A 27,398-nucleotide genomic window follows, 5' to 3' on the forward strand; every position below is an offset into this window, starting at 1 on the left:
TGCTACCCTACTATTTTTAGCATCCTAGCTCACTGAGAGCGAGTATGAGTATGTCTACACAAGCTGCAAATCACACCCTCAGCTCCAAGTGTAGATGTCATCTTACTGTCACAGGATCGGGGGAAACCGTTATTAGCCAGTAATATTCTGGATCCCTCCCATAGCTGGCTAAAGGGGACACTCATCTCATATTGCTGAAGTAGATGGAATTTTAATAATTTAATTGGCCGTTACAATTGCTGACTTTTGTAATCTTCCTGTGCTCCATTCTCAATAATGAAACTCTATTTTCTATTATTATGTTCAAGTGTGTCTAAAAATTCAATTCACTCTCCATTTTCAATTTGGTAATTTTAATATTGGAATAAAGTAAAATTTGTGATTTTTAAAGAGTCAGTTTGACAAATAGTAAGAAACTAGCTAATTATCATTTAACAATGCACATGATTAAGATATCATTTGGACAGAAGAGACTGTGTGTTAAGTCTCTGACAGCTGCATTCATATTTTCAACATTCAGACATACAGCAGTTTTATGTGAAGCATCATCACCTGCCATAAATATTAAAGAGCAAAGTACTAACTTCTGCAGCCCACCTACGTTAACTGTGATTCAGTTTTTTTCCTCATTCCCTAAACAAAAACCTTTTAAGACAGAGCTCGATTGTGAATATATAGACCTTAAACACAAACTCACTACAGGTTGTAGTTTGAAAAAAATCTAAACATTTGAATGTCATAAATTTAAGAATTAATTTTTGCTATGTCCCATACCCAGCCCAATGTGAACTAGGCATAGTGTAGGTGCTTTTCTTTAAGTATTTCCAGTCAATTTTGTAGGTTAATTATAAATTTCTGAAGTGCTCCAAGTATAAAAAAAAAATCTACATATTAAGTGTTGTTGTTTTTAATAAACAATGAAAAAATAATACAATAGGTAATATATTGTATGCACTATCGTAGAATCATAGAATATCAGGGTTGGAAGGGACCTCAGGAGGTCATCTAGTCCAAGCCCCTGCTCAAAGCAAGACCAATCCCCAACTAAATCAACTAACTCCTCTCTATCCTTTAAATAGAGTAGGTAAAGTCATCGCCCCTCTAGTCAACTATAGATATGGAGATACTGTAGTGTTTGTAGACAGTATTAGTAGAGTGGATGGGGACCAGGTACAATATTGCGCTGGTGATATGTGTATATTGGAGTCTTGGATCTACACCGAAGAGTAATAAACGGCGAAGTCAAATTAGTTGCTGGGCTGCTTTGTCTGGCAATTTCATTTAAGCAATATTATGTCTATACATAGTTGTTTTTCCAGCATTTGTAAACAAAGTATACAAAAGAGACCAGGTCTGCGGCTTGTAGGGGAATGGAGAGCTTTTTGTGGATTTTATGTAGAGACTAACTGTTTGTTGAGGTATTACTTTTTCTATTAATTTTTCAATGTCTGAAGAATTATGAGAGTTGGCATGGTGATTCTAATTAGGCTGTGGATATGCAGCTGGAAATAATCTGCACATAGTTTAGTTTTGGGGAGGGGTTAAACAGAAGAAAAAGGGGTATATTTGGTTTCAATGGTTCCACTACTTATGCTTAAATATTTTATGGAATGTGCGTTTATATCCACGTTTTTCCAAAAAGATCATCTTCCCACAATATTATTATACTGTGCCTGTATTCTCCAGCTGATCAACTTTTAAATGAATCTCAACAGAAGTAAATGGAAAACAAAACAATTTTGTTTTTAAAATCTGGGCACAACTGGCATTTTATAGATGGAAACTATTTTGATACTTGTAGAAATAGTTATATAGTAAATATATTATACTATAAATATATACCATACTATAATTATATACATAAATATGTTGACATTATACTAAATTATGGCTCTTTCCTTTAGCAGGTGGGGAAAGAAGACACATCATTTGTAAATACCAGTAAGGCCTCCAGTCTGCAGGACCCTAATGTAAGGTCTGTTACTTCTTGTTTGTAGGGAAAACATCAAATAAATACATTACGTAGTACAACATTTTCAAAACGTTGCCTACAGTATGCATGCCAAAATCCATATATACATATCTCAATTACTGTGTGAAGTCTGGCAAGCAGCAACCTGATTATACAGTGTATTTTCTTCAAAGTACAATCTGTAGAAAGGTTGTGTTTAAACTATGTGTCTAAGTATATACAGTCTTCAAAATCTCAGCTTCAAAATTCAGGCGAGATTAAAACTTGGAAAGATTTGTGTAGACAATTTCAGTTTTGCAAAGAGCAAAAAAACCCAAAACATTTTGGGTCGAAAATATGGGTAAGAATCATAACCTTTAAAACTCAGAGTAGCTTTAAAATATAATCTCTATTTCCTGTATTTTGAATCTGATTTCCACTCTGATGCCACTTATCCGAACGCCGCTGTTTCTAAATTAATGAAATCTTCTGCTGCTGCTACTGTTATAATATTTGTATTATTGCAGTAGCGGCTAGGAACCTCAGTCACGGACCAGGACCCAGTTGTGCTAGGTATTGCACAAACACAGACCTTGTTTACTGTTCATGTTTCTTTCTGTTTCCTGGAATTATTTTAGCAGTGGAAAAGGGAGCATTTGTTTTAGTGCACAGAAAATGTGTTTCTTTGGATTTCTTGATCTGCGGGAAGGCCTGGTTTGGATTGCATTTTTGTTACACTGGAAGCTGATTCTTCTCACAGGAATTTTCCTTTTGCAGATAGCCATTGAAAAGAGCATCATATTTTAATGTTCTGTTTGAATCCCAGAGAATACATTCTTATACCAGGTTTGGGGTTTTTTTAAAAAGAGGACTTCACTATGCGGGTTATTTGGAAGCATGCTGCCTTTACATGAATGGTAGTAACATAATTTTATTCATCATCAGTGTCAGAAGGGTTGCACAGTTTCAGATGGGAATAAATTGATGTACAGTATGGTTGTCAAGCAGGCTGTCAAACCACTAATTGTGGTAGCTTTTTGAGCTTGTTGGTTACTTCATTACAGATTTAGCTAACCTTTTCACCCTGAAGAATGAACATATTATTTCAAAAACCTCCTGGGTCCCCAATCAATAGTTCTTTCCCTAGGCTCAGGCAGAACTAGTTGAGCACCTGTCCTGCTCTCTCTTGGGCTCTCACAGTCTGGCAGGATTGCAGGTGATGAATCAAGCAGAGATATTCTCTTCTCCCTCTCCTTTCCCCTCCCTTGTGATGCAACAAGATGCCCACAGGAGGAGCTGCTGAGCAGATACAATAAGAAAGGGACAGCAACTGATCAAAGCACTCCCAGCTCACACCAGAGCTGCTCCTGGCACTGATGGGGACCTGGTAACCCCAACCCTCTCAGTATTAAATGAGGCTGATTCAAACACTCGACTTCATAAATCAGAGGGCAAGACATATTCATAGTCAAACACGTTTTCTTAACACTGTCACCCTCAACAGCCACAGTTCAGAGCCTAATGGGTCACAGGTTTGGACACAACTGCTTTATTCTAATTAATTTGGAAATTTGGGGGGATACAAATAAAGTATCCCACTGTCTCTCTCTGCTTCCCTCTGTAACTGTGCTCTGTTCCCTCCATTTCTGTAACACATTTTTCACCACTGTTTTCCTTTCATCTGAACATACAGTACCACAATACACGCCCTTTACCACGTCAGTGCCACCAAGGAAATTGTGCCAGTAGAATATCTTCTTACAGTGGTGTTAGCTCTCTTGTGACATTTTGCTGTTTTTCTTAAGGCCTCAGCTTCTGGCACCACTTGAAAGCTGAGATTCTCAGGTAATTAAAAAAAAAAAAAAAAAAAGTAAGTTACCAGCCCCCATGGTTGCAAAGAAAAGATTGAAAACATGACCCCTAAATGCTCAAACAATGAAGGCAGATAAAAAAAAACCCAACATTTATTATTTTAAAGTCTCATGACTTTTTGGAGCCTGAGTCAAGATGTTTGAATGCCTGGGCCTGGCAATACTGCACATAGCAGATCAGGCTATTTGTATATGTACGGTTTTTAATTGACAGCTGAAGAGATTTTCAAACTAAAACTCCTTCAGAACCACTTTGTACTTGTAAAATGCATGTTTGGGCCCAGACAATACCCCATTCCACAGAAAAGCCATGGGGCAGGAAGCTTTGGGAGAGGAATACTTTGTGAGGAATCCCCTGGCACAGATCCCCCATACCAACCCAATGGAGGTGGTACCCTCTGTAGAAAAGTTTACAGGGCTAGCCCTCAAACCTGGCAGATTTCCTTGGGGGCGGGGTAGGTAGGAAGGTAGGGTCCTTGGAATCACTTTAACAGGGAACCCCTCTAGCCACAGTGGTGCCTTTCTCTATTATTTTTTGCAGAGGTTCTCAGTGGAGCCAGAGAGTGGGAGGACACACATCCTCTGTCCCCACCCCCAGCATGCACCGGGGCTGCTCAATCTTCATCCCTCTCATATGGATCCTAGACCTGCTGAGAGGCTTCCATGAGGTCAGGAAGGTGGGGTAGAAAGAGGTAGATCCATGGCAAGGAAGGGTTGTGCCTTAGAGGCATCCGATTTCCCGCCCCCCCACCCCCCACAACAGACTTTTCATGCAATCAGAAAAGGGGCCAGGTGCAAAGGGCTCCCTTCAAGTACAGTTTGGGGTGGACAGGGACCAAATGGGCCATGCCATGGCGTGACTGAGTAATAGTAAACAGGGAACCCCCAAATGCCATTTTAAGTCACTTTGAAGTGCAGAACTACACATTAATGAGTACTCAAATCAATTCACCTCAGTTACGTAGTAATGACCATTCCAATTCTCTAAATCCGTGACTACAGACCAAATAACCACAAGGTTGGCGTAAACATCAAACTGAAAATAACATCAAAACATCATTTAAAGGTAACCTGCCAAGGAAAAAATGGGGTGGGAGTGGAGAGGTGTTTTCTGTTTTATTTTAAACCGTGTTTTAATTCCCTTTCCTTTCACTGCTTCTTTCTGATGTATGGCTTGAAAGGTTTTTTGGTTTGGTTTGGTTTTGAGGGCTGGGGGGGTCTCCTTTTCTCCTGTTGATTTTATTTTTAGCACGTTTTGGTGGATCAAACTGCCTTAGAACCTGGTTTGGACATGACTAGTTTAAATCCATATTTAAGCTTAGTCATTAAATTCAGTTCCAGGGCCTATGTAGTGGGGATTTATTCTGGAAATTTCTGTATGGTCGTTCAGAAAAATAGGAATTTTTTAGTTACTTAAAAAACAAACTATATACATGTTTCTAAAAGCTCTTTATGAAATACGTGAGTTTTGCAAACTCCTTGAGAATAGAAATCCTGAGTTGGAGATTACAATTATTGACTGCCCATTACTGATCCTGGGCTTTCTTTTCCTGCTCTCCTTAATGTTGCTAAGGAGAGAACTAGTTAATCAACACTCTGTAAGTGTCCATGCTGATTTATTACATCCACTGCCTCTTTCTACTATCGATCAACAGATGTTGCAGACATGCCTGTGGGATCTGGCAAGGTGGATGGGATTGTTTTTCTATGGCTCTATTTTTCCCTTTCTGGAAGGTCAGCAGGGGGTTGGTGTGGATTAATTGTTCATCCACCCAAGGGGCCCTCATATCTGAAGACTGAAAAGAATTCCACTCAGGCAACATACGTATGATGCTATTATGAGATACAGTGAGAGGGTTTGGGCTATGGTGCCATCTGTATACTCAGGACATTCAACCCTTCATTTCATTTTCATCAGATCCAGATGGTGCGATCTTCTTGTTTGCCTACCCAAGGCATTGACCCAAATGAGAATGAGTTCGCTGATGCTCTGTCTGGATAGAACAGAAGTGATTTGGCTTAGTGGGGTGAATCCACTAAAACAATTAAATGGATTGTGGCTATAGTCAATATATTGGTAGGGTGTAGGTGTAAATAGCAAATAACAGAAATAACTGGTAGTAATGGGGAATTTTAACTACAGATATCTGTTGGAAAAGTAATATGGCAAAACACAGAATTTCCAGTACATTCTTGGAATGTATTGGGGACAATGTCTTTTTTTCAGAAAGTGGAGAAAATAACTAGAGGGGTAGCCATTTTAGACTTGAGTCTGGCCAACATGGAGGAATTGGTTGCAAATCTCAAGATGGAAGGCAATTTGGGAGAAAGTGATCCTGAAATGAAAGATGTCATGATCTTAAGGAAAGGAAGGAGTGAGAGCATCAGAATAAGGACAATGGGCTTCAAAAATGCAGACTTGGACAAACTCAGAGAACAGCTTGGTAAGATCCCACAGGAAGAAAATCTAAGGGAAAAAAGAGTTCATAAGACAGACCTAGCAGTTTCTCAAGGAGAACAATATTAAACATACAATTGCCAATTATTCTGATGCGAATAAAAAATAGGAAGAATAGTAAGAGACTAATATGGCTCCATCAGAAGCTCTTTAATGACCTGAAAATCAAAACAGAATCTTACAAAATGTGGGCAAATTGCTAAGGAGGAGTACAAAATAATAGCACAAACGTAGCGACAAAATCAGAAATGCGAAGGCACAAAATAAGTTACACTTAGCAAGAGAAAGAAAAGGCAATAAGAAGAGTTTCTATGAATACATTAGGAGCAAGATAAAGGAGAAGGAATGTGTAGGTCCACTGCTTAGTGGAGAAGGAGATCTAATCATGGATGACATCAAGAAGGCTGAGGTGTTTAATGTCTGTTTTCCTTCAGTCTTCATTAAAAAGGTTAATGGTGACCAGATACTCAACACAATTAATATTACTGACAATTGGGAAGGAATGGAAACCAAAATAGGGAAAGAACAGGTTAAAGAATATTGAGATAATTTACATGTATTCAAGTCAGCAAGGAATGATGAAATTCATCCTTGGATACTTAAGGAACTAGCTGAAGCAATCTCAGAATTGTTAGTAATTATCTTTGGCCTGGTCTACACTATGAGTTTATGTCGAATTTAGCAGCGTTAAATCGAATTAACCCTGCACCCATCCACACAACGAAGCCATTTTTGTCGACATAAAGGGCTCTTAAAATTGATTTTTGTACTCCTCCCTCACGAGGGGATTAGCGCTGAAATCAACATCGCCGTTTCGAATTAGGGTTAGTGTGGATGCAATTCGATGGTCTTGGCCTCTGGGAGCTATCCCACAGTGCACCATTGTGACCGCTCTGGACAGTATGCTGAACTTGGATGCACTGGCCAGGTGTACAGGAAAAGCCCCGGGAACTTTTGAATCTCATTTCCTGTTTGGCCAGGCGAGCTCATCAGCACAGGTGACCATGCAGAGCTCATCAGCACAGGTAACCATGCAGTCCCAGAATCGAAAAAGAGCTCCAGCATGGACTGAACGGGAGGTACTGGATCTGATCGCTGTATGGGGAGATGAATCCGTGCTATCAGAACTACGTTCCAAAAGACGAAATGCCAAAACATTTCAAAAAATCTCCAAGGCCATGATGGACAGAGGCTACAGCAGGGATGCAATGCAGTGCCACGTGAAACTTCAGGAGCTCAGACAAATGTACCAGAAAACCAAAGAATCAAATGGATGCTCCATGACAGAGCCCCAGACATGCCACTTCTACACTGAGCTGCATGCAATTCTAGGGGGGACCGCTACCACTATCCCACCCCTGTCCGTGGATTCCGATGATGGGGCTCTCTGCCATGCCTGAGGATTTTGCGGATGGGGAAGAGGAGGAGGATGAGCTTGAGGAGAGCACGCAGCACACCGTTCTTACCGACAGCCAGGATCTTTTTATCACCCTGAGAGAAATACCCTCCCAACCCAACCAAGCCAGAGAAGGGACCTCTGGTGAGTGTACCTTTTTAAATATTTTAATGTTTTAAAAGCAAGCGTTTTTTAATGATTAATTTGCCCTGAGGACTTGGAATGCATTCGTGGCCAGTACAGCTACTGGAAAACTCTATTAACATGTCTGGGGATGGAACAGAAATCCTATAGGGACATCTCCATGAAGCTCTCCTGGAGGTACTCTAAAAGCCTTTTCAGAAGGTTTCTGGGGAGAGCAGCCTTATTCCGTCCTCCATGGTAGGACACTTTACCATGCCATACTGGTCGCAAGTAATCTGGTATCATTGCATGACAAAGCCTGGCAGCATATGGTCCTGGTGTTTGCTGGCATTCAAGCAACATCCATTCTTTATCTCTCTGTGTTATCCTCAGCAGACTGATACCGTTCATGGTAACCTGGTTGAAATACGTGAATTTAATTAAGGGGACATTCAGAGTTGGCCGTTCCTACTGGGCTGTTTGCCAGTGGCTGAAAAGAAATGCTCCCCGCAGTTAGCCAAGCAGTGGGGGGGGGGGCATTGGCACTGAGCTGTTTGCTTTTGGCTAACAGGCATCTTCCCTGATACCAGCCACATGGTGGGGGGAGGGGTAAAGCGATCATCCCAGAGAATTGGATGAGGTGGGGTTAGTTAGGTTTCTGCTGCTGCATGTTAACACGAAAACTGCAGCACTAAATGGCCAACTCAATGGGCTTTGCTTGGTATGGGAAAGGAGGGCGCTGCTGTTACGAAGGTTGCAGAACCAAAAGACTATGGCTTATCATGGCCGCCTGCAAGCTGAATTCTGTTGCCCGGCACTGCGTGTGTGATCGCTAACACCAAAGCCGCAGGCACTCAATATAAGATGCAAAATGCGACCTTGTACCGAAATCACATGTGCTATGTAATGTGAATAGTGTTGTTCACCGTGAAAGAGTATAGCCATTGTTCTGTAAAATGTATCTTTTTAAATACTTCACTCCCTTTTTTTTCCTCCCGCAGCTGCAAATGTTTCAAGCCTCCCTCCTATGTCCCAAAGGCTATCTCAGATAAGGCAGCAAAAAAAACGCATGCACGATGAAATGGTCTCTGAGCTCATGCAGTTGTCTGGCACTGACAGAGCTCAGCAGCATGTGTGGAGGGACACAGTAGCACAGTACAGGAAAGTGGCCAATGAACGTGAGGACAGGAGGGACGATAAAGATGAGAGGTGGCGGCAGGAATATCAGAGGAGGCAGGATGCAATGCTGGGGCTGCTGCGGGATCAAATAGACATGCTCCAGCGTCTGGTGGAAGTTCAGGAACAGCAGCAGGATCACAGACTGCCGCTGCAGCCCCTGTTTAACAGCCCTCTCTCCTCCCCAAGTTCCATAGCCTCCTCACCCAGATGCCCAAGAACATGAGGGATGGGGAGGCTCCGGGCACCCAACCACTCCACCCCAGTGGACAGCCCAAGCAACAGAAGGCTGTAATTCAACAAGTTTTGAAGTGGCCTTTTCCTTCCCTCCTACCCACCTCCCACACCCCAACTGGGCTACCTTGTGAGTTATCTCGCTATTTTTATAATCAATTAATAAAGAATACATGGTTTTTAAACAATAGTGACTTTATTTCCTTTGCAAGCAAGCTGTGATTGAAGGGGGGGAGGGCAGGTGTCTTACAGGGCATTAGAGTCAACCAAGGGGGCGGTTTTTCATCAAGGAGAAACAAACAGAAGTGTCACACGGTACCCTGGCCAGCCATGAAACTGGTTTCCAAAGCTTCTCTGATGCGCAGCGCTTCCTGCTGTAGTCTTCTAATTGCCCTGGTGTCTAGCTGCGCGTATTCAGCGGCCAGGTCATTTGCATCATCCTCCCACCCTGCCATAAACATCTTCCCCTTTACGCTCACAGAGATTGTGGAGCACACAGCAAGCAGTAATAACAATGGGAATATTGGTTTCGCTGAGGTCTGAGCGAGTCAGTAAACTGCGCCAGCAACCCTTTAAATGTCCAAATCCACACTCTACCACCATTCTGCACTTGCTCAGCCTATAGTTGAACAGCTCCTTACTACTGTCCATGGTGCCTGTGTACGGCTTCATGAGTCAGGGCATTGTAGGCTGGGTCCCCAAGGATAACTATAGGCATTTCAACACCCCCAACAGTTATTTTCTGGTCTGGGAAGTCAGTCCCTTCCTGCAGCCGTTTAAACAGACTAGAGTTCCTGAAGACACGAGCGTCATGAACCTTTCCCGGCCATCCCACGTTGATGTTGGTGAAATGTCCCTTGTGATCCACCAGTGCTTGCAGCACCATTGAAAAGTACCCCTTGTGGTTTATGTACTGGCTGCCCTGGTGGTCCGGTCCCAAGATAGGGATATGCCTTCCGTCTATAGCCCCATCCCAGTTAGGGAATCCCATTGCAGCAAAGCCATCCTAGTATGACCTGCACATTTCCCAGAGTCATTACCTTTGATAGCAGCAGCTCAATGATTGCATTGGCTACTTGCATCACAACAACCCCCACAGTAGCTTTGCCCACTCCAAATTGTTTACGGACTGACCACTAGCTGTCTGGCATTGCAAGCTTCCACAGGGCTATTGCCAGTCGCTTCTCAACTGTGAGGGCTGCTCTCATCTTGGTATTCTTGCGCTTCAGGGCAGGGGAAAGCAAATCACAAGTTCCATGAAAGTGCCATTACGCATGCAAAAGTTTTGGAGCCACTGGGAATCATCCCAAACCTGCAACACTATGCGGTCCCACCAGTCTGTGCTTGTTTCCTGGGCCCAGAATCGGTGTTTCACAGCATGAGCCTGCCCCATTAACACGATGATCTCTAAATTGCCGGGGACCGAGGTTTTAGAGAAATCTGTGTCCATGTCCTCATCACTCTTGTCACCGTGCTGCAGTCGCCTCCTCACCTGTTTTTTCAGGTTCTGGTTCTGCATAAACTGCACAATAATGCGCGAAATGTTTACAATGGTCATAACTGCTGCGGTGAGCTGAACGGGCTCCATGCTTGCTGTGCTATGGCATCTGCTCGGGCAGTCCAGGGAAAAGGGTGCAAAATGATTGTCTGCCGTTGCTTTCACGGAGAGAGGGTTGACTGACGACATTTACCCATAACCACCCGCGACAAATTTTTGGCCTCATCAGGCATTGGGAGCTCAGCCCAGAATTCCAATGGGCAGCGGGGACTGTGGGAACTGTGGAATAGCTACCCACAGTGCCCCGCTTGGAATGTCAACGCTTGCCGCAGTACTGTGGACGCACACCGCCGAATTAATGTGCTTAGCGTGGACGCATGCACTCAACTTTATACAATCTGTTCCCAAAAATGGACTTCTGTAAAATCAGAGTAATTTCGTAGTGTAGACATACCCTTAGATTCCCAGTGACTTTCAATGTGACATAAGCTCCTAATACACTTAGGCATTTTTGAAAAGTTTACTTATCGAGAATTAGAAGCACAGATCTTCTCGTGATGATGTACATGCGCAATATGGAGAGCATTCCATATTTATCAACATCATAACATCTGTAGAAGGGCCATTTTGTTCCACAGTCTGGAGTAGATTCTCTTCCTTACTCATCCTGCGTAGTAGATCAGTGCAGATATTTGCAAAATAAGGTGCTACTCAGCATGAGTAAGGATGGTAAAGTTTGGAGATAAAATTAGATTTTCCTTTTCTTTTGTACAAGCCTAAGTTTACAAACTTTTGAAAAGGACCATGCTGAAATTCTTAGAAGTGAGCACTCTGGCATGTATTTGTGTATTGTTTACTTTTATCTTGTTTATGTCACTGTGTTTTGTATAATCAGTTGTGCTAGACTACGTTGTACTGTGTTATCAGATGAAGGCTTTTGTAGTTCCAGGGACACAGCTTCTCTCACAAATAAAGACAAATGACTGTTATTCAGTTTTACTTTGTGCATCAGTGCAGTATTACAGTTTGAACTGTGGGGCCCAGTGTTGTTTTTTTACAACTTGAGGGGTTAAAGTAGTAAAAAGCTCTATTACAATATAGACCTCTGCAAGTATTCAAGTGCTGTGCATTAAGACAACCAAGCACTGGGACTGTTTTTTGTTTTTGTTTTGTTTTTTAGGTATGTCACCAAATGTAGCTTAGATTTCTGCTATGCTCTCTGAAAACATTACAGATAGATTCAAGCAGAATTGACACAGCTAAACCAAGCATCAGTTCAGTGGGCTGTGTTTTCTTGAGGTGCAAATATCAAAGTAATTCATGAACAGGGAGAGGTGAACTATAACCGTCCCAACTCAAAACTAGGGTTGAGAGAATAATGCAATACAAATAATGTATCCAACCAGTTTTGTTTTTCTTTCTGCTTGTGAAATGTAGATGCGCAGATGACAACTTTCTCCTGCTGTTCAACATTATCCAGTAATGTATGGGCCATTATAAACAGTCTTTGGAATAAGGATGAACAGGGATTCTGAGCATATTCATTGTTGGTGAAATTTGCAACTGTGCAGAGAGAGAGCACAATATGCCTCTTAAGTCCTACTTCAGCTCTGTTTAGAGGACTTAAGTGATGCATAGACCTTGCATTGGGCTTTTGCTCAGGTGTGAATTGCACTTATTTGTTAATTATGATTGGTCAGCCAAGTCGTATGGTATTGTTCCTGCTTCTTGATTTGAGAAGTACACTAATGCTTTTGTTGCAAATACTTGCATATGCAAATTTAAAATTCCTTTTTTGCAAATACCCATGCAAATATTTCTGGGAACATTAAAATAAACCAATATTTGCCCAAACTATTTTGCAATAGTCGCCTCTTGGTGCCTCAGTTTCCCCATGTGTAAAATGGGGTTAATGATGCCAATCTCCTTTGATATCTTCTCATGAAAAACTATATAAGAGGCAGGTATTTTTATTACTCCAGACAATATCATCAGGGACAGAAATCTCATATATCTGATTTCTGAATGATGGCTGTCGCATACATTAGCAGAATGCCCTGATTTTCCAACCCCATGACATTAGGCATTTTTTGCAGGGCATCTAGTGTAGCTGAATATATACACCTTAGATCCTTAATTTAAACATGACAATCTATTGCATAAAAAAAAAGGTGCGGGGATACACAGTGCTTACTGTGTGGTTTACCACCATCTTGTCTGCAACTCCTATGCTAGTCTGGAGAGATTGCACTGCTAATGAACTAACTACTTGGACATGGCCTGTAGTCCCCTGAGCAATTATTTTTGCATCTGCCATAGCAGATTCAATTTGGCTAACAGTTGCTCTAGCTCTGTGTACAGTTAGTTCTGGCTCAAGTAGTAATCACTCAGGTATGCATGGGTATGGCTGTTTTTGCCACAAGCTGGCTTCCAATCGTCTCTTTGGACATATCCCCATAATGGTATGTAACAACATGTTCCAGTAAAGTAGCAACATATCAGTCAGTGGATTTTTCTGTACACTTGGTAAAATGTCCATCTTTCTATTTTCACATTCATTTTAGCCATGAAAAAACTATATAAAACTGGAATTGCAGTAGCTGTAGCAATTCTCCGGAAGGAGAATGCGTATGCATTACTCTCTAGTGTTCCGTACGAGGACATGGTAACTGCAAGGCTAAATTCTGGACATCTGTTACCATCAAGCCTACAGTTCTCAGCAGGCATTAAATTGGGGAGGAGGTGGGGGCGTGCAGTTCTTCCTCTGCTAATAGCAGATGCAGGACTCCCATTCTTCTCCCCAGCTTTGGAGAGCACTGTGATGTCCACACAGCTCCCCCTCTTCCCGGTTTGCTGCTCCTTCATCTTGTTTCAATCTATTTTAACCCCTAGTTCTCAGTCACATAAATCCAGTATAGAACAGGCTTACTAGAACAGGGTAGAATTCCAAGAGCAGGTGACAGAGTAGCAATCCTTGTTGCCAGGAGTGTCTAACGAGGAAAAAGAGATTGTACTCCAGACACACACATTAGTATATTAACACAAGTATGCTCTAGCTTGATCTTTATCATCTTTCAAGGTAAATTCTAGCACACTTGCTCACATGTGAGTCACAGACAAATGTGCAGATGACTGATAGATGAATGCACATTGCTAACAGACTCCAAACCCTGGTATGATCTCATCAGATCCACAGATTATGCACTATTTGGATTTGGATTTAGGATTTTACTATTATTGGAACCTATTGTGTGGTATTGGAGTGAACTAAAAGGAAAAAAAAAAGGGATTCACAGATCATCATATCCTGAGCTGGGGAATAAACCATCTTGAACACGTTAAAATGCTGTTGTGCCTTCTAGGAAGATTTTAAGGTTAACATTGTTCCAAATGGATTATAAAAATAATTGCAATATGCCTGAGGAAGGAGTCCCATTAGCTATGTTTGGTCATTAAACTTATCATATACCATCAAGAATAAGTATTGTTGGCTGGTGATTGTCATCTTCAGTAATCTGACATGCTGGATGAGTATTTGTAGCAAAACACACTGGTTTCAATTCGCAATACTGAAATCATTTTACAATTGGTTTTGGACATTTTTGTGAATCTGGTTCTATTCCTAAAAGGTATTGGAATAGATTTTCATGTTACTCCTGCATATTTGGGACTGACTTGCTCGGGGGCTGAGGTACATTGTATGGTAAAGGTTAGAGTTCTTCCATTTGCTGAATTTACTCCATGTGGTCAGGAGGGTTAAGAAAAGCCAGTTTGGCTCATTTTCCCATAAAGAGGTGATGTGTTTTGTGTGCTTTCTCTTAGCCATTCAGAAAAATTGTTGATGGCAGCAGCACTAAGGAACATCTATTTTCAGAGTGGGCTACGCATACCCTCCCTCCAGACACCCAGTGGATTTTCAAGGGAGCAGTGGTCCATTTTGTGGATAATTTCCTAAATTTAAAAAAACAAAACACCAAACAGAAATTCCACTGTGTGACATCATATTGACACCCACATTCTTCAGCAACAGGGCTGCAAACTTTAGATCCACTGCACAGACCTCTGGCTCTTAAGCAAATAGAGTAACTTATAGCAGTAGACAGTTGTCCTCCTCTGTGTGAACCAGGACTATCAAAGGATGAAATAGTGGGTTTGCGAGTGGTTTTCACCCATATTTGCTCACAACAGAGGAATGGTGAGATTCAGAAACCTTGGGGTCTATGCCAGGTTCTGGAGGGAGTGTGCTCTAGAGGTCACACACTCTTCTTCCCTGTTCTTTCCAAGCCTTACCTCTTTAAAATCACAACCAAAATTAATATTGACAAAGTAAGTTTCATATAAATTCTAGTTAAATGCCTGGCAAAGTAATATTCACATACATAAACATAAGTGCTTCCATTTCTGGGGTAAGTCAATGAAATATAAATAAGGATCCATCGTCTAGTCAAATGTTTCCATTGGCAAGATTAGCTATTTTTATTTCTGTCATTACTATCACTTGATATTGTCTCTAATGTGGTGCGTTTATTGACTAAACTATTTATTTTCATGGTAACATGCTTTTGGATTTTTATCAACAGTCTGGTATGCTCAACATGCCAAATGGTTCAGCGTTCGTCTGTGAAATTCTTTCAAGACCAACTGTTGCATTACCTTTGTTGATCCTTATTATCCAAATTATCTCATCTTTGATAAGATTGCAAATAGGAATATTCTTCTTGTGTGGGTGAAGCTACAGTCACCATCTGGTGCTCTGCATATTCATTTATTATATTTCCTTTGCAAATCTTACAATCCAAAACTAATTAAAACTATTACATTAGGGCTAACTACATTTGGAACTGTATAACATGAAACGCAAGATGAAATGTTATATCTCAGCGCTGGCTGATGTTAGTCACCAGAGAAGAGAGGGGAAGAAATATAAGTTATGTCAAGTTGTGCAGAGGTCACTTTGTATGGGGAAAAATTCACTCTTACAAGATCCATCCGCAAAATAACCTCTGCTCACGTGAGTTATCAAAATGAGATGCCATTCATGGATCGTGTAGAATATTTAAAGGGCGTGTCTGCTCCACTGGGCTCTTCAAACTTGGCTCTCCTTTGGTCGGACTTGAATATGCCCATGGGCTCCACTAGGCTTTTTGGGCCTGGCTACTTCTTGATTGGGGGGGGGAAAAATTAGAGGTGGTATCTACCAGATGTTACCCTCTTGTAGCACCAAAATCATGGTAAGTTACTCCTGGTAAGTTGTGCAGATCTGTGATCCTCACTCTCCTTTCTTATGCATGAGGAATGTAATAGTTAACAACATTAACATTTCTGTTATGGCTGGGCATCTGAGTTGCATCTCCACTGAGATGGATGGTGAAGTGTACACCTCTGAGGTGTTGCTGTAAGCTCTCTGCAAACACACACAGTCATCTCTGCATCAATTCCACTCATTTATGAGCATTTCTCTGCAATCATAACAGCTACAGACTTGCTAAAAAAAGAAAGAAAGAAAGAAACCTGAGATTCTGGAGAGCATAACAGTCTCTTCGGAAAGGGGCCGGTCTGCTGTACTGGTGTGTACCAGCTGTTTCCGAGCTCTGAAGTTGCATATGCTGAATCCTATTTAAGACCTTTCATTGATAGAGTTGGCTACCTGCAGCCTTGAAATTTTTCTTGGATGCTGCATTTAATGGGAGCAGTGGGGGGCAAAAAACGTAACTGGCTTCAAGACCGAGTTGATAAGTTTATGGAGGGGATGGTATGATGGCATATACAATGCCATATAGCCAATTTCCGAGTACTAGTAGCAAATATCTCCAGTGGCTGGTGATGGGACACTAGGTGGGGAGGGCTCTGAATTGCTACAGAGAATTCTTTCCCAGATGTCTGGCTAGTGGGTCTTGGCCATATGCTCAGGGTCTAATGGATCACCATATTTGGAGTCAAGAAGGAATTTTCCCCTAGGTCAGATTGGTCAGAGACCCTGGAGGGTTTTCACTTTCCTCTTGCAGCATGAGGCATGGCTCACTTGCAGGTTTAAATTGGTGTAAATGGAGGATTCTTCGTAACTTGAAGTGTTTAAATCATGATTTGAGGGCTTCAGTAGCTCAGCCAGAGGTTATGGGTCTATTATAGGAGTGTGTGGGTAAGGTTCTATGGGCTGCTATGTGCAGGTCAGACTGCATGATAATGAATGGTCCCTTTTGGCCTTAAAATCTGTGAGGTTTGAATCTGAGCATTTCTTAGAAAAAACAGGAACTGAGTCCAGATATCCTAAATCCCAGTCTGGTGTCTTAACCACAAGACTGTTCTTCTCAGTTCCAAATTCCTCCAGTAGTTAGTGCAAGGCAGTTATGGACAGCTAGTTTCTTCAGGACCAAGAATACAGTTATCCAGATAAATATTGTGTAGATAAGAAAGTTCGGATAGGTCAAAAGTGGAGCTGGTTGAAAAAAGTGAGGGTTTTTTCCATGACAAATTTCACCATTTCCTGGCTGTATTCATTTCACAGCATTCAGAGTGCCCATTTTTGTGTTTGTTTTCAAAACCCAGGTTTTGGGGAAAAGAAACATTTCAGTAATCAGTTTGGTTAAACATCAATAAAAATATATCGTGAAAAACTAAAAATGTGGGCAAAAATGGTTTTGAAGAAAGGCCATTTTTAACAGGAAAAACAACAAAGCAAAAAAACCCTGTTTTTGTTTGAAAAATGTTCAGACAGCTCTAGAAAAAATGTAATATGTAACTAAATATCCGACATCAATATAGTTCAGATTCAGCAAGGTAGATTAATACATTGATCATTTTAAAGCCAGAAGCCATTTTTGTGATCATCTTCTCTGATCTCCTGCATAACGCAGGCCACAGAACATCACCTAGTAATTTTTGCATCGAGCCCGTAATTTCTGTTTGAACTGCAGCGTATTATTTAGAAAAAAATCCAGTCTTGACTTGGACTGCAAGTCATGGAGAATCCACTTACTTAAGCATGTGGCTTGATTTCATTGCCAGGTGACACATCCAGTTCTTTCTTCCTTGCCTTCAAAGGGACTTCTCACATCTGCTTAATTACCTTACTGTATTATACCATTAACCAGAGTACAGTGTATTATCACACTGTCTGGCGTGGCTCATGACTGTGAGTGCCAAGCTCAGGGCAGACTCTCAAAAAGCAGGGCAGACACCCCAAACTGATGGTATGTTCTATAATTAGATTTCATCAACCCAGTAACAAGGGTGATCTCCAAAAGCACTAATACAGAATTACCACGGAGTCACAGACAGTCCCCTTGGGCATTCCAGCCTATCTTGCCACCCAGACACCCAGGACTATGTGATAGATGGTCACTTTACAGCAAAAATCACAATAATATTCAGGTTGCTCACAGTCCCAAAGGACCAGACACTTACTCCTGGTCAGTTGTAACCAGATCTCAAATTGAAGACAACACCTATAACCAATCTTGTAATAAACCAAGTAAGAGAGTTATTTAGAGGGTAAAACAGGAAATACACACACACAAATGAATTAGTCTGAGATTTCAAAAGGTAATATAAGCTTCTATAATAAGCAGCTCCATATATCGTTTAGTGGTGACCCATGCCAAGCAGCACTCGGATCTCTTGCTTATGTTTAGGAAACTTTGCCCCTCAGAGTTCAGAAAGCATAAAGATCCAGTTTCTCCTTGTCAGGGATTTTTATCCCCTCCACCCCAGAATACAAGCTGATAGAACAAGTGTCAATGCCTGCCTCTTCTTCATGTAAGTGGGGAGGGCAACAAAGTCTTTCTCTTTTTGATGTCTTACAATGCCTCATTTGGTTTCGATTTGACTACAGGACCAGCACTGTACACTAATTAATGTTTTTTTGCCTGTTTGGTGAGTTACACAATTACAAGGCAAATGCTCAATTTAACTTTATACCATGGGATACAGACATTATAAGTTTGATTAATACATGTAGCATCCTACAAGAATTCCATAAAGTCTGACCATTAAACACATTCTTATAACACTAAAGTCTATTTTAACTAGACTAACCTGCAGGTCAGCCAGACTGGTTTCCAGAGATGCATTTGTCAGTATTCAGTGAGGCCTAGGGGCCTGGGCATGAGCTGGAACTGATCTGCCGGCATCACATGTACCTCTAGCACAATTTCAAAGTACACGTACTGGAACCTGAAAAATTTGAACTCTTAAATATTACTGTGTTTTTATCAGCAAAGTAGCTAAATTTATCCTACAAATCTGCTGGTGCAAACTCATTTTATACTGCTATTCACACCTGTTCATAGAGGTGAGGAAAAGACTTCAATTCTGCCTCCGAAGGAAAAATGGCTTAGTTTAAAGGCTAGGTAAATCCATTAGGAAACAAATATACTGCTGTTCCCTTAGTAAAATCAGGAAATCTACTGTTCAGAGAACTTGCCTGTTACCTATAGCCCCAAATCAGATGCTGTTTTTGCTATTTAAAATGGTTTCTGACTGTATTTTAACTTGCTAACTACAAAAAGGCATTATTACTAGTGATATCAGAAATCATAAAATTGCATTATAATTCTCTACATAATCATCTGCATTAGACATCAGTGCTGGAATTTTCAGAGGCTAAGTGAGTTAGGTGCCCAAGTCCAACTGAATTTCAATAGGAGTGTCCTCTGTCTCTTCTAAAAATCTCCACATGAATAGTGGATGTCCTGACTGCCATGTGAAGACCTGAATTTATAGCTGATTTTGAGCTCAGACAGTGACTGTTGGGCTGAGAGCATTGTTCTAGGTGTGGGTAGAAAAAGAACTCGTATCACCCCTTTCTGCCAGAACGCAGGAGCATTACAGTCTTAGCCTAGACTGCAGTCCGTAGGTGTATTTTCATTCTGGGGAGGAAGGAGGAGAGGGTTGGGGGGGGGGGGGGAGTTTCAAAAGGAAGAAAAATAGGGAGCTGGAATGAAAAGAGTAGGGAAATCCCAAAGCTCTGTGCAGAATCACTGCACCTCAGGGGCATACTTGGTTAAGGTCACAATCTGTATGGCAATCCAGTAAAAAGGCATTAACTCAAAAAGCAGTTTTCAAATTGCCAGATAATCCTCTTGATAATTACCTCCTGAGGTATGAGTAGAGCTTTCCTGGCATCATAGCAACAGAAACAAAACCACGTTGTTCCTCATCTTTGTATAGCCTTCGCTTAACCAAGAAAACCAAAGTGGAAAAACCTTAGACTACAAACTGAGGAAAGGTTTCAGGGGGGGTGTGGGGTGTGTGCGCACGCACGCGCTTCACTTGTCAGGCCCTTAAATTATATGAGAATCTTCTTAAATAAAATATTTTCTTCCTTCTCTTCTCTCCCCCACACCCTCAAAGAATGAATTACATGTTCCCATTCAAAGGGGATGTGAAAGCAATGATCAATCAGTTCAAGCCAGGAGCAGTCCTTTTATATTTTTTTCTCATACTTTGCTCAGGTTCCACTTTAACTGAGTATGGTAACCTGCCCACTTTGCAGTGAGGACACTGGTTAAATCACTCAAGAGCTGATAGTCCCTCCGTGCCTTCCCACAGTTCCCCTCAAAAGGCAGACGTGGTCTCCCACAGTTGGCTGAGAGAGAACCATAGAAGAAGATCAGCACAAACCACTATGGGACATTCCCTTGAAACGCTTGGGCGAGTGCAGACGACACAGTAACTCTGGTAGTGCTTTGCAGTGGGGATGCTCACACCTGAATTAGGCTAAACCCAGATGCCCGCTCGCGCCAACTCTTCACTGAAGACATACCTTCAAGTTATTTACTTTTTACTCTTTGCAAGGCTAATGAGCCAACTGCAGCAGGCTTGTGAGATTGGAGGAGCTGGTTCACTAAAGCTCCGAGCTCTGGTGAGAAGCATGCTATATCTCTAATTTTACGCAGGTTCTGTTGACGTGTCATGACAGGCTGACATTCATGATTGTCATTGTCATTCTCACTAGGAAATGACAGATTATTATGCAGCATGCCAAATCATTAAGATGCTGTGTCTTGGTTCAATATCTTCATTCTTATGCTGAAGCAGTTGGATACATTTGCAAAAAAATGTTTCCCGTCAATTCATGGAATTGCAAGGGTACCTTACAAGACATTGTAATATACTATGCTTTTTTAAAGCATGGGTCATCCTGAACCTCCAGAACATCAGGTTTTGTTCAAATCTGTGTCACTTACTACACATAATAAGGAAAGTGTCTATATTTGCACATAAAGACTCTATTTTAAATAGCCAAAATAATTACAAGGTATCTCCTTGAAAAGCTATGTCCTTTCATGTGAGATAATATATGATCACTATAGAATTCAAAAGGTAAGAATAGAAATTATTCAGCTTTATAGTTCATTCTTTTTTCAGTAATGTCAGTGTAATTTTTAGGGCTTTGTACAGGATTAAAAGCCTGCCATTTTTACAAATTTGAATCAAGCTCACTAGCTAGTGGCCCTCAGTGGATGAATGTATCTGCCTTAAAAGCATGATTTCTGCCTTTAATCAACAAATATTTCTAAATTTAGACCTAAGGGGAAAATGCTATTATTTGTGTTATATAACCGAAGAGTACCGTGTTTGACATTTTGCACCCATTTATAACACCTGTGACTACTGAGATTCACCAACGAGGACAACCAGCCAGCTGCTCTCCAGCCTGCTGTTAATCACCCACAGATGAGCGTTTCATACTGAGAGAAGCAAGCGCATTGAATATGTGCCCGCTGGGGAAAATGTACTCCGTGGAAACAGGCAGGGAGGCAGATGGAGCAGTGCAGAATTTTGTGTTGAGGAAAAAAGTCTTCGGTGGAAACAGGCACTCAGCCAGCCAGTTTCGAAAAATGGGGGTTAAAAATCCATCTTCTGACATTAGTAGCATCAGTTTAATACCTGATATGTCCTCTATTGAGAGTCTATATCCTGTATGTGCTGTGGAATGGACTCAATCTGACATCTCATAGAGATTTGGATCTTTAGGTTGAAGTCCATATAAAAGTGCAATGTATCATTAAATTTCATTGTTGGTCCTTTTCATCTAAAGTAAGAGTACAATAGGCCCTCCGCTAATGTACACCTTGGCTAATTTGCAATGCCTATAATGTGCACAATCAAATGGTGGTCTCTTCCACTTAGGGTCTGATCCAAAGTGCAGTGAAGTAAATGGAAAGACTGGTTGGATTAGCCCTGAACAAGGATTTGATAGCAGAATATTGTAATAAGGGGCTGCTCTTACTAAAATTCCATTATTTTTGCAGGATATGCTAACAGGAAATTTACTAGCATACTATAAAATGTCATAAAGGTAAACTGTACTTGTCAAATGAGTGGAATGGTTTGTGTATATTCGAATAATGCTTATTTGCTTTTTATATTGTTCACTTATGATTTTGCAAGATTCAGAAAACCACAATGGGGTTTCCACATATTGATATAAATTAGTAAGGGTCCTCTTTGCTCTATTCCTATGATGTCTTATGGTTCCTGATGTGTCTGGTATCCTTTGATGTGATAAGTTCTTTGCTTGCTAATTATACTGTGTGCATATCTTTTGTATCTCACATTAGATTTGATATTTGATTATTTATTTCTGTTCCCACTTTCACTGAACTTGTGTAATGAATGAAAACTACCCTATTAGGAAACTGTTTTAGATATGGCAATGCTGACCATTCAGAGCCAGATCCTCAGCCAAGGCACAACAAGATAGCTTCGCTGAAGTCAATGGCGCTGAACGCCAGTTTACATCAGTTGAGGTGTGACCCTCAGATTATTTCATTATACAGGTCTTTGCACATTTAGCCTCTCTGCAGCAGTTCTTGAACTGAAAGGATATTGAGGTGTGCTATGGAATAGCTCTTTTTCCTAATTATTAAACAATGTGAATGTTACTTGCAGTGAAAAGTGACACCGAAAAATAGCATTGTGGGTTTCCATGTTATTGGCGTTTCAACGGTTTCCAGATCAGATTTACCTACTTCACAGTTCAAAAGATTATTTTGTTCCTAATCGCCATCACTACAAACTCAATATGGAATCGGAAAGGCAAGCTGGGTTATTAAATATTACAGAACACTAAGCACAATAGCAAGCAGAGCTCTTCTCTGATCAGGACCCCGCTTTGATATCTACAGCCCTGGTCCACATTCTTACATAACAATCACAGCTACGTCATGTCGCCATCAGTCATATATATCTTCACTTTAAATTGAACGTTTGCCATTTCTTTTGTTTCTAGTGTGTTCCCTGGATCTCATCCACTAGCACATTGCTATTGTATTGGTGTTGCAAACACAGCAGGGAAATGTTTAATTTCAAGCAAAGGCTATTTTAATTAATGATTTTCTTTAGTTCATTAATACATTTCTAGTTATATTTGTGTTTTTAAAAAGTTGTACAAAATCTAATTGGTGGGTCTCTTTAAAATACTGCATTTCTGGGTTTTAAGTCATTAGCACTGAAGTATCTTTCTTGTGTTTTGCATCAATTTACTATATTTAAATGGTTGCTTTATAAAGTTACACAGTATATAGGGCACTACAACTGTGAACAAAAAGTACGGGTGTGTACGCTTGCATGCTGGATTACAAGTGGAAGAAAAGGGTAAATTTGCCAGTGTGCACTTGCTTACCTCATAGGTTAAATGTATCATTAAATTATAACTTTGCTGACTTACCTTAAAATTGCTTAAAGAGAGCCATCACGACAAACATTTTTCTTGTTTTTAGAAGTCCAGCACCAGTACGACCAGAAACTACACCATCAACAGGCACTGCAGAAAAGCAGGAAATGAAAGTTTCTCGTGTGAGGAAGTTAACGAGACAGTACAGCTTGTGAGTGTTGTACAGCACTATTTGCAAGATTTTCTCTACTACCAAGCTGAAAATTAAAGTCGTGCTAATTATTGTTCAGGATATGCCTTCTGAAAGGCGAGTGCAATTACATGATAATGATCTCACATTGATATAGTTCCTTTCATCTCTCAGGATCTTGAAGTACTTAGGACTTAAATGAATAGTCCATCTACACACACTTAATACCCCACTGAAATGCAAGTCCCTTGTCTTTAACAGTGAACAGCAACATTACACAGTGGTAGAAGTTAGGAACTAAAAATCCCTTTTCCACTTGAAATTAGAGGTTGATTTTAAGTAGGCAAAATTGGTGAAGCTTGGCTGGAACCACCACGTTTTATTATTACTCATTCTTATGGACCACTCAGCATGGCAAGGGAGACACTGCCACCATGTATTGGAGGGGAGGGACTAAACTGAAGGGAAGGAAAGAGGGATGATACCAGCATAAATAAACCAAGAACTCCACATTCATTAGGAAGAAAAAAAACTGAATATGCAATCTATGTGGGATGATAATGCCTAGCTCCTCTGGCTGGACTAATCTTCCCAATGACAGTAACTATGCAGTAGTACTAACTGTAGCTTTCATTTGTATAGCACATTGCATCCAGAAAGATCCCAATAAATATATAGAGAGAAAAGGAGTACTTGTGGCACCTTAGAGACTAACGAATTTATTTGAGCATAAGCTTTCGTGAGCTACAGCTCACTTCATCGGATGCATTCAGTAATGAAGTCAGCTGTAGCTCACGAAAGCTTATGCTCAAATAAATTCGTTAGTCTCTAAAGTGCCACAAGTCCTCCTTTTCTTTTTTGCGGATACAGACTAACACGGCTGCTACTCTGAAATCTGTCATTATATAGAGAGAGTTACTTTCCCAAATGTGTAATCACTTTTGTTATGGAACACAGTAGCTATTCTGCATCAACCAGACCTTAGAATATTTTAGGAAAAGAACTGAAGAACTGGAATCAAATTGTAACTATGCAGAAATTTAGGTTGTCAAAATATATAGTAAGTACTCAAGTTTGAATTTGTCCAGGATACTAAGGTTAACATATGGGAACACACACTCATGGCTTGGCCAGCAGGACATGACATTAGTCTCTAAGGTGCCACAAGTACTCCTCCCTCCTTTTGCTGATACAGACTAACACAGTTACCACTCTGACACCCATCTTGCACCATGGTATATCAGCTCATGCTAATCAGAAATCATTGTTTGCAAATGAGACTACAGAGAGGAATTGACAACTCTCTCTAGGGAAGGAATGCAAGGTATATTATTCCCTGCTAATATAGGAGATTACACATGGCATGGAATTTGGCAGCATTTTGCAGAAAGATTTTCACAAGGTTGTCTGCTTATTGCGAATGTCCAGTGTGTCTCAAGCAAATGTGCTTCTCTTAAATTAGGCACTGCTTTTACAGCTCTTTCCTTAGTTAATCAGATTTATTATCACAATGGAGAAAAATTCTCCCACAAGTTTAGAGTCCCATCTGCTATTTTGAGACAGGAGAGATCAGGAACTTGTTTATAAGGTCAGCAAATGAAGGACTGAGAAACAACTGTGAGGGGACCAGATATTTGAGAAGATAATGAGTGGGACAGATACATTGGAAATGAAGGTTGGTCTTATGGTTTAACCACAATTTTGGTAGTCAAGAGATTTAAATTCTAATCAAGGTTAAAGCACAAACTTCTTTGTGAATTTGACTTCTCTATGCTTCAATTTATTCATATCTACCTCGCTAGGGTGTTGTAAAGCTTAATTCATCACTGGTTTTAAAGCAGCTTGAGTTCCTCGGAAGGGGCTATAAAAATGCAAATACTATTAATGTTTATTCAGCACAAAGTCCAATTTGATCAGAGTGGTCATTGATGGCAGGGTCAGAGAACTACTGGGAAATTTTGAATTTATTCAGTCGAGCTCTCTAGTGGGTGAGAGAGCTTGAAATCTGCAGAGGAATCAAGACAAAAAGGAAGCTAGAGGAAAATGGGTCAAAGTAATCTATAGGAATACTGAAGACTGTAGGGATGATGATGTTTGGAAGAGAAAATAATCAATTGTTTCGATCAAGTCAGAGAATTTCTGAAGAAGAGTTAAATAGATTTTAAAAAGAAGTTAATTGCCCATCATTATTTCTAGATTAGACAGTTTCAGAATGTGGAGTGTAATGAAAGAGGAAAGCTGATCACGAAGGAAAGGTTAGTGTGAATTTGGGTGGGAAGAATTTGAAATATGGGTAGGCAATGTCACCCACCTTCTCATCAAATTTGGAGGATTTTTCAGAAAGAAGGTAAACTAACTTGAGGATCCTCAGAGGGAGGAATAAAGTGAGTGCATATGCTGCCAGGTCTCAGTCAGGCATGTGATAACAATTCTATCATCAAGGAGGTGTCATGTGCCAGCAGAGATTTATCATTAACAAATCAGACAATCAGAGCAAGTCTATAATGGTGGGTGATATACTAAAAGGAGGTGGGTAGTTTTGATATGGATAATGTCATTATAATAATGTCATAGGCATGGAGGAAGCTTAATTCCTAAGGTAGTTTAATGAAGAAAGATAGGGTGAGTTGGTAAAGAGAATAATAACTGGCAGTGAGTTGAGATGATTGGGGAAAAGCAACGACTGAGGGTGAGGAAAAGAAATAGTGTGTTGGGTACAGTAGTGAGAATGAAAGGAAGTACAAGAGATGATAGTAGCAGTAGAGAAGGATGGTAACCAAAGACAGATGGAGAGAAGTAGCTAAGAGGAGGGTAAGGAGACAGGGAATGGAGAGAAGAGAGATGGATGAGGGTGGGGAGGAGGTTGTGTTACAGACAATGAAGACGATATGAGAGGCCATTGAGAGGGATGGTTATGGGAATGGTAGCCACAGCCAACCCACAGAAAGTCCAGTCATGTATTAAAGTGTTTGAAGGAGCTGTCTTTGCGAGAGCGAGAATGCATCAGTTGAAATGTAGAAGAATGCATTGGAAACATGGTGAATGTGAAGATCTGAGGAATAGTAGTGGCAACCCAAGAAAAAATGAAAGCAACAGGAAAATTACACAAGTGGAAGAAATCAATATTTTAAAGTATAGTTAAAATACCGCATTTATGGAGAATTTAGAATTTGCACATTTTGATTTTGGAGCTTTTGAAAATCTCACCTTCACTGTATAAATATCAGAATATAGATTTTCAGTTCTCCAGCCTTGCACCATTATGATGGCCTCTTAAGAAAACAGCAACTCAGTGGAAGATTGCAATTAAAATGCTAGGGGCTACAAAACCAAAAGTAAATTACATATTTTTAACAAAATGTTTATATAACACATATAATTATAGAGTCTCTGAGCTTCACATTTTCACACCAGCAAAACTAAAATCTTCATTTGTAGCCCATTCAAAATAAATAATGGCAAGTACAATTTGATTAATAGATAATAAGGTCTGAAGGGATCACTGTGATCATCTAGTCTGACCTCATATGAAAAGCAAATTAGCAGACAATGGTTCTGATCCATTGACCTCTGGGTTCTGGAGCCAACATACTCCCACTGCAGAACTTTCTTTAGGTACTTGCATGTGTAGGTTTTGCATATACAATGGTTTCATGTCCAAATACTGAGGGCAAAATTAAGGCACCCGTGTTTGACAAGCTAGCCCTTACATTTATTTCTTCAGGGGCCAAATTCTGTTCTGGTTGAAGTCAATGTGATCTTTGCCATTGAGTTCAGTGGGAATGGGATTTAGCTTCTGGTGTCTGGATTGCAGGTACAAAAAGTGAAAGGAGGAGTGCTGTGAAAGGAGTAGAGTGGTAAAAAGTCTTGTGCTCAAACCTG

General features: G+C 40.6%; 1 protein-coding gene across 4 annotated transcripts in view; it reads left to right on the plus strand.

Moving 5' to 3' along the window:
- EPB41L4B (erythrocyte membrane protein band 4.1 like 4B) overlaps positions 1-27,398 on the plus strand; it is a 249,728-nt gene that overhangs the window by 180,707 nt on the left and 41,623 nt on the right. For 2 of the 4 annotated variants that reach the window (XM_037889908.2, XM_043540419.1), the window contains exons 19-20: positions 1,905-1,975; positions 23,433-23,537. In XM_037889908.2, coding sequence (XP_037745836.1) covers positions 1,905-1,975; positions 23,433-23,537 — 176 coding nt within the window. The remainder of the gene's footprint in view (positions 1-1,904; positions 1,976-23,432; positions 23,538-27,398) is intronic. The other 2 variants (XM_037889909.2, XM_043540420.1) reach the window with 1 other exon arrangement.

Source organism: Chelonia mydas, chromosome 2, assembly GCF_015237465.2.
Source record: "Chelonia mydas isolate rCheMyd1 chromosome 2, rCheMyd1.pri.v2, whole genome shotgun sequence".
Taxonomy (NCBI): domain Eukaryota; kingdom Metazoa; phylum Chordata; order Testudines; family Cheloniidae; genus Chelonia; species Chelonia mydas.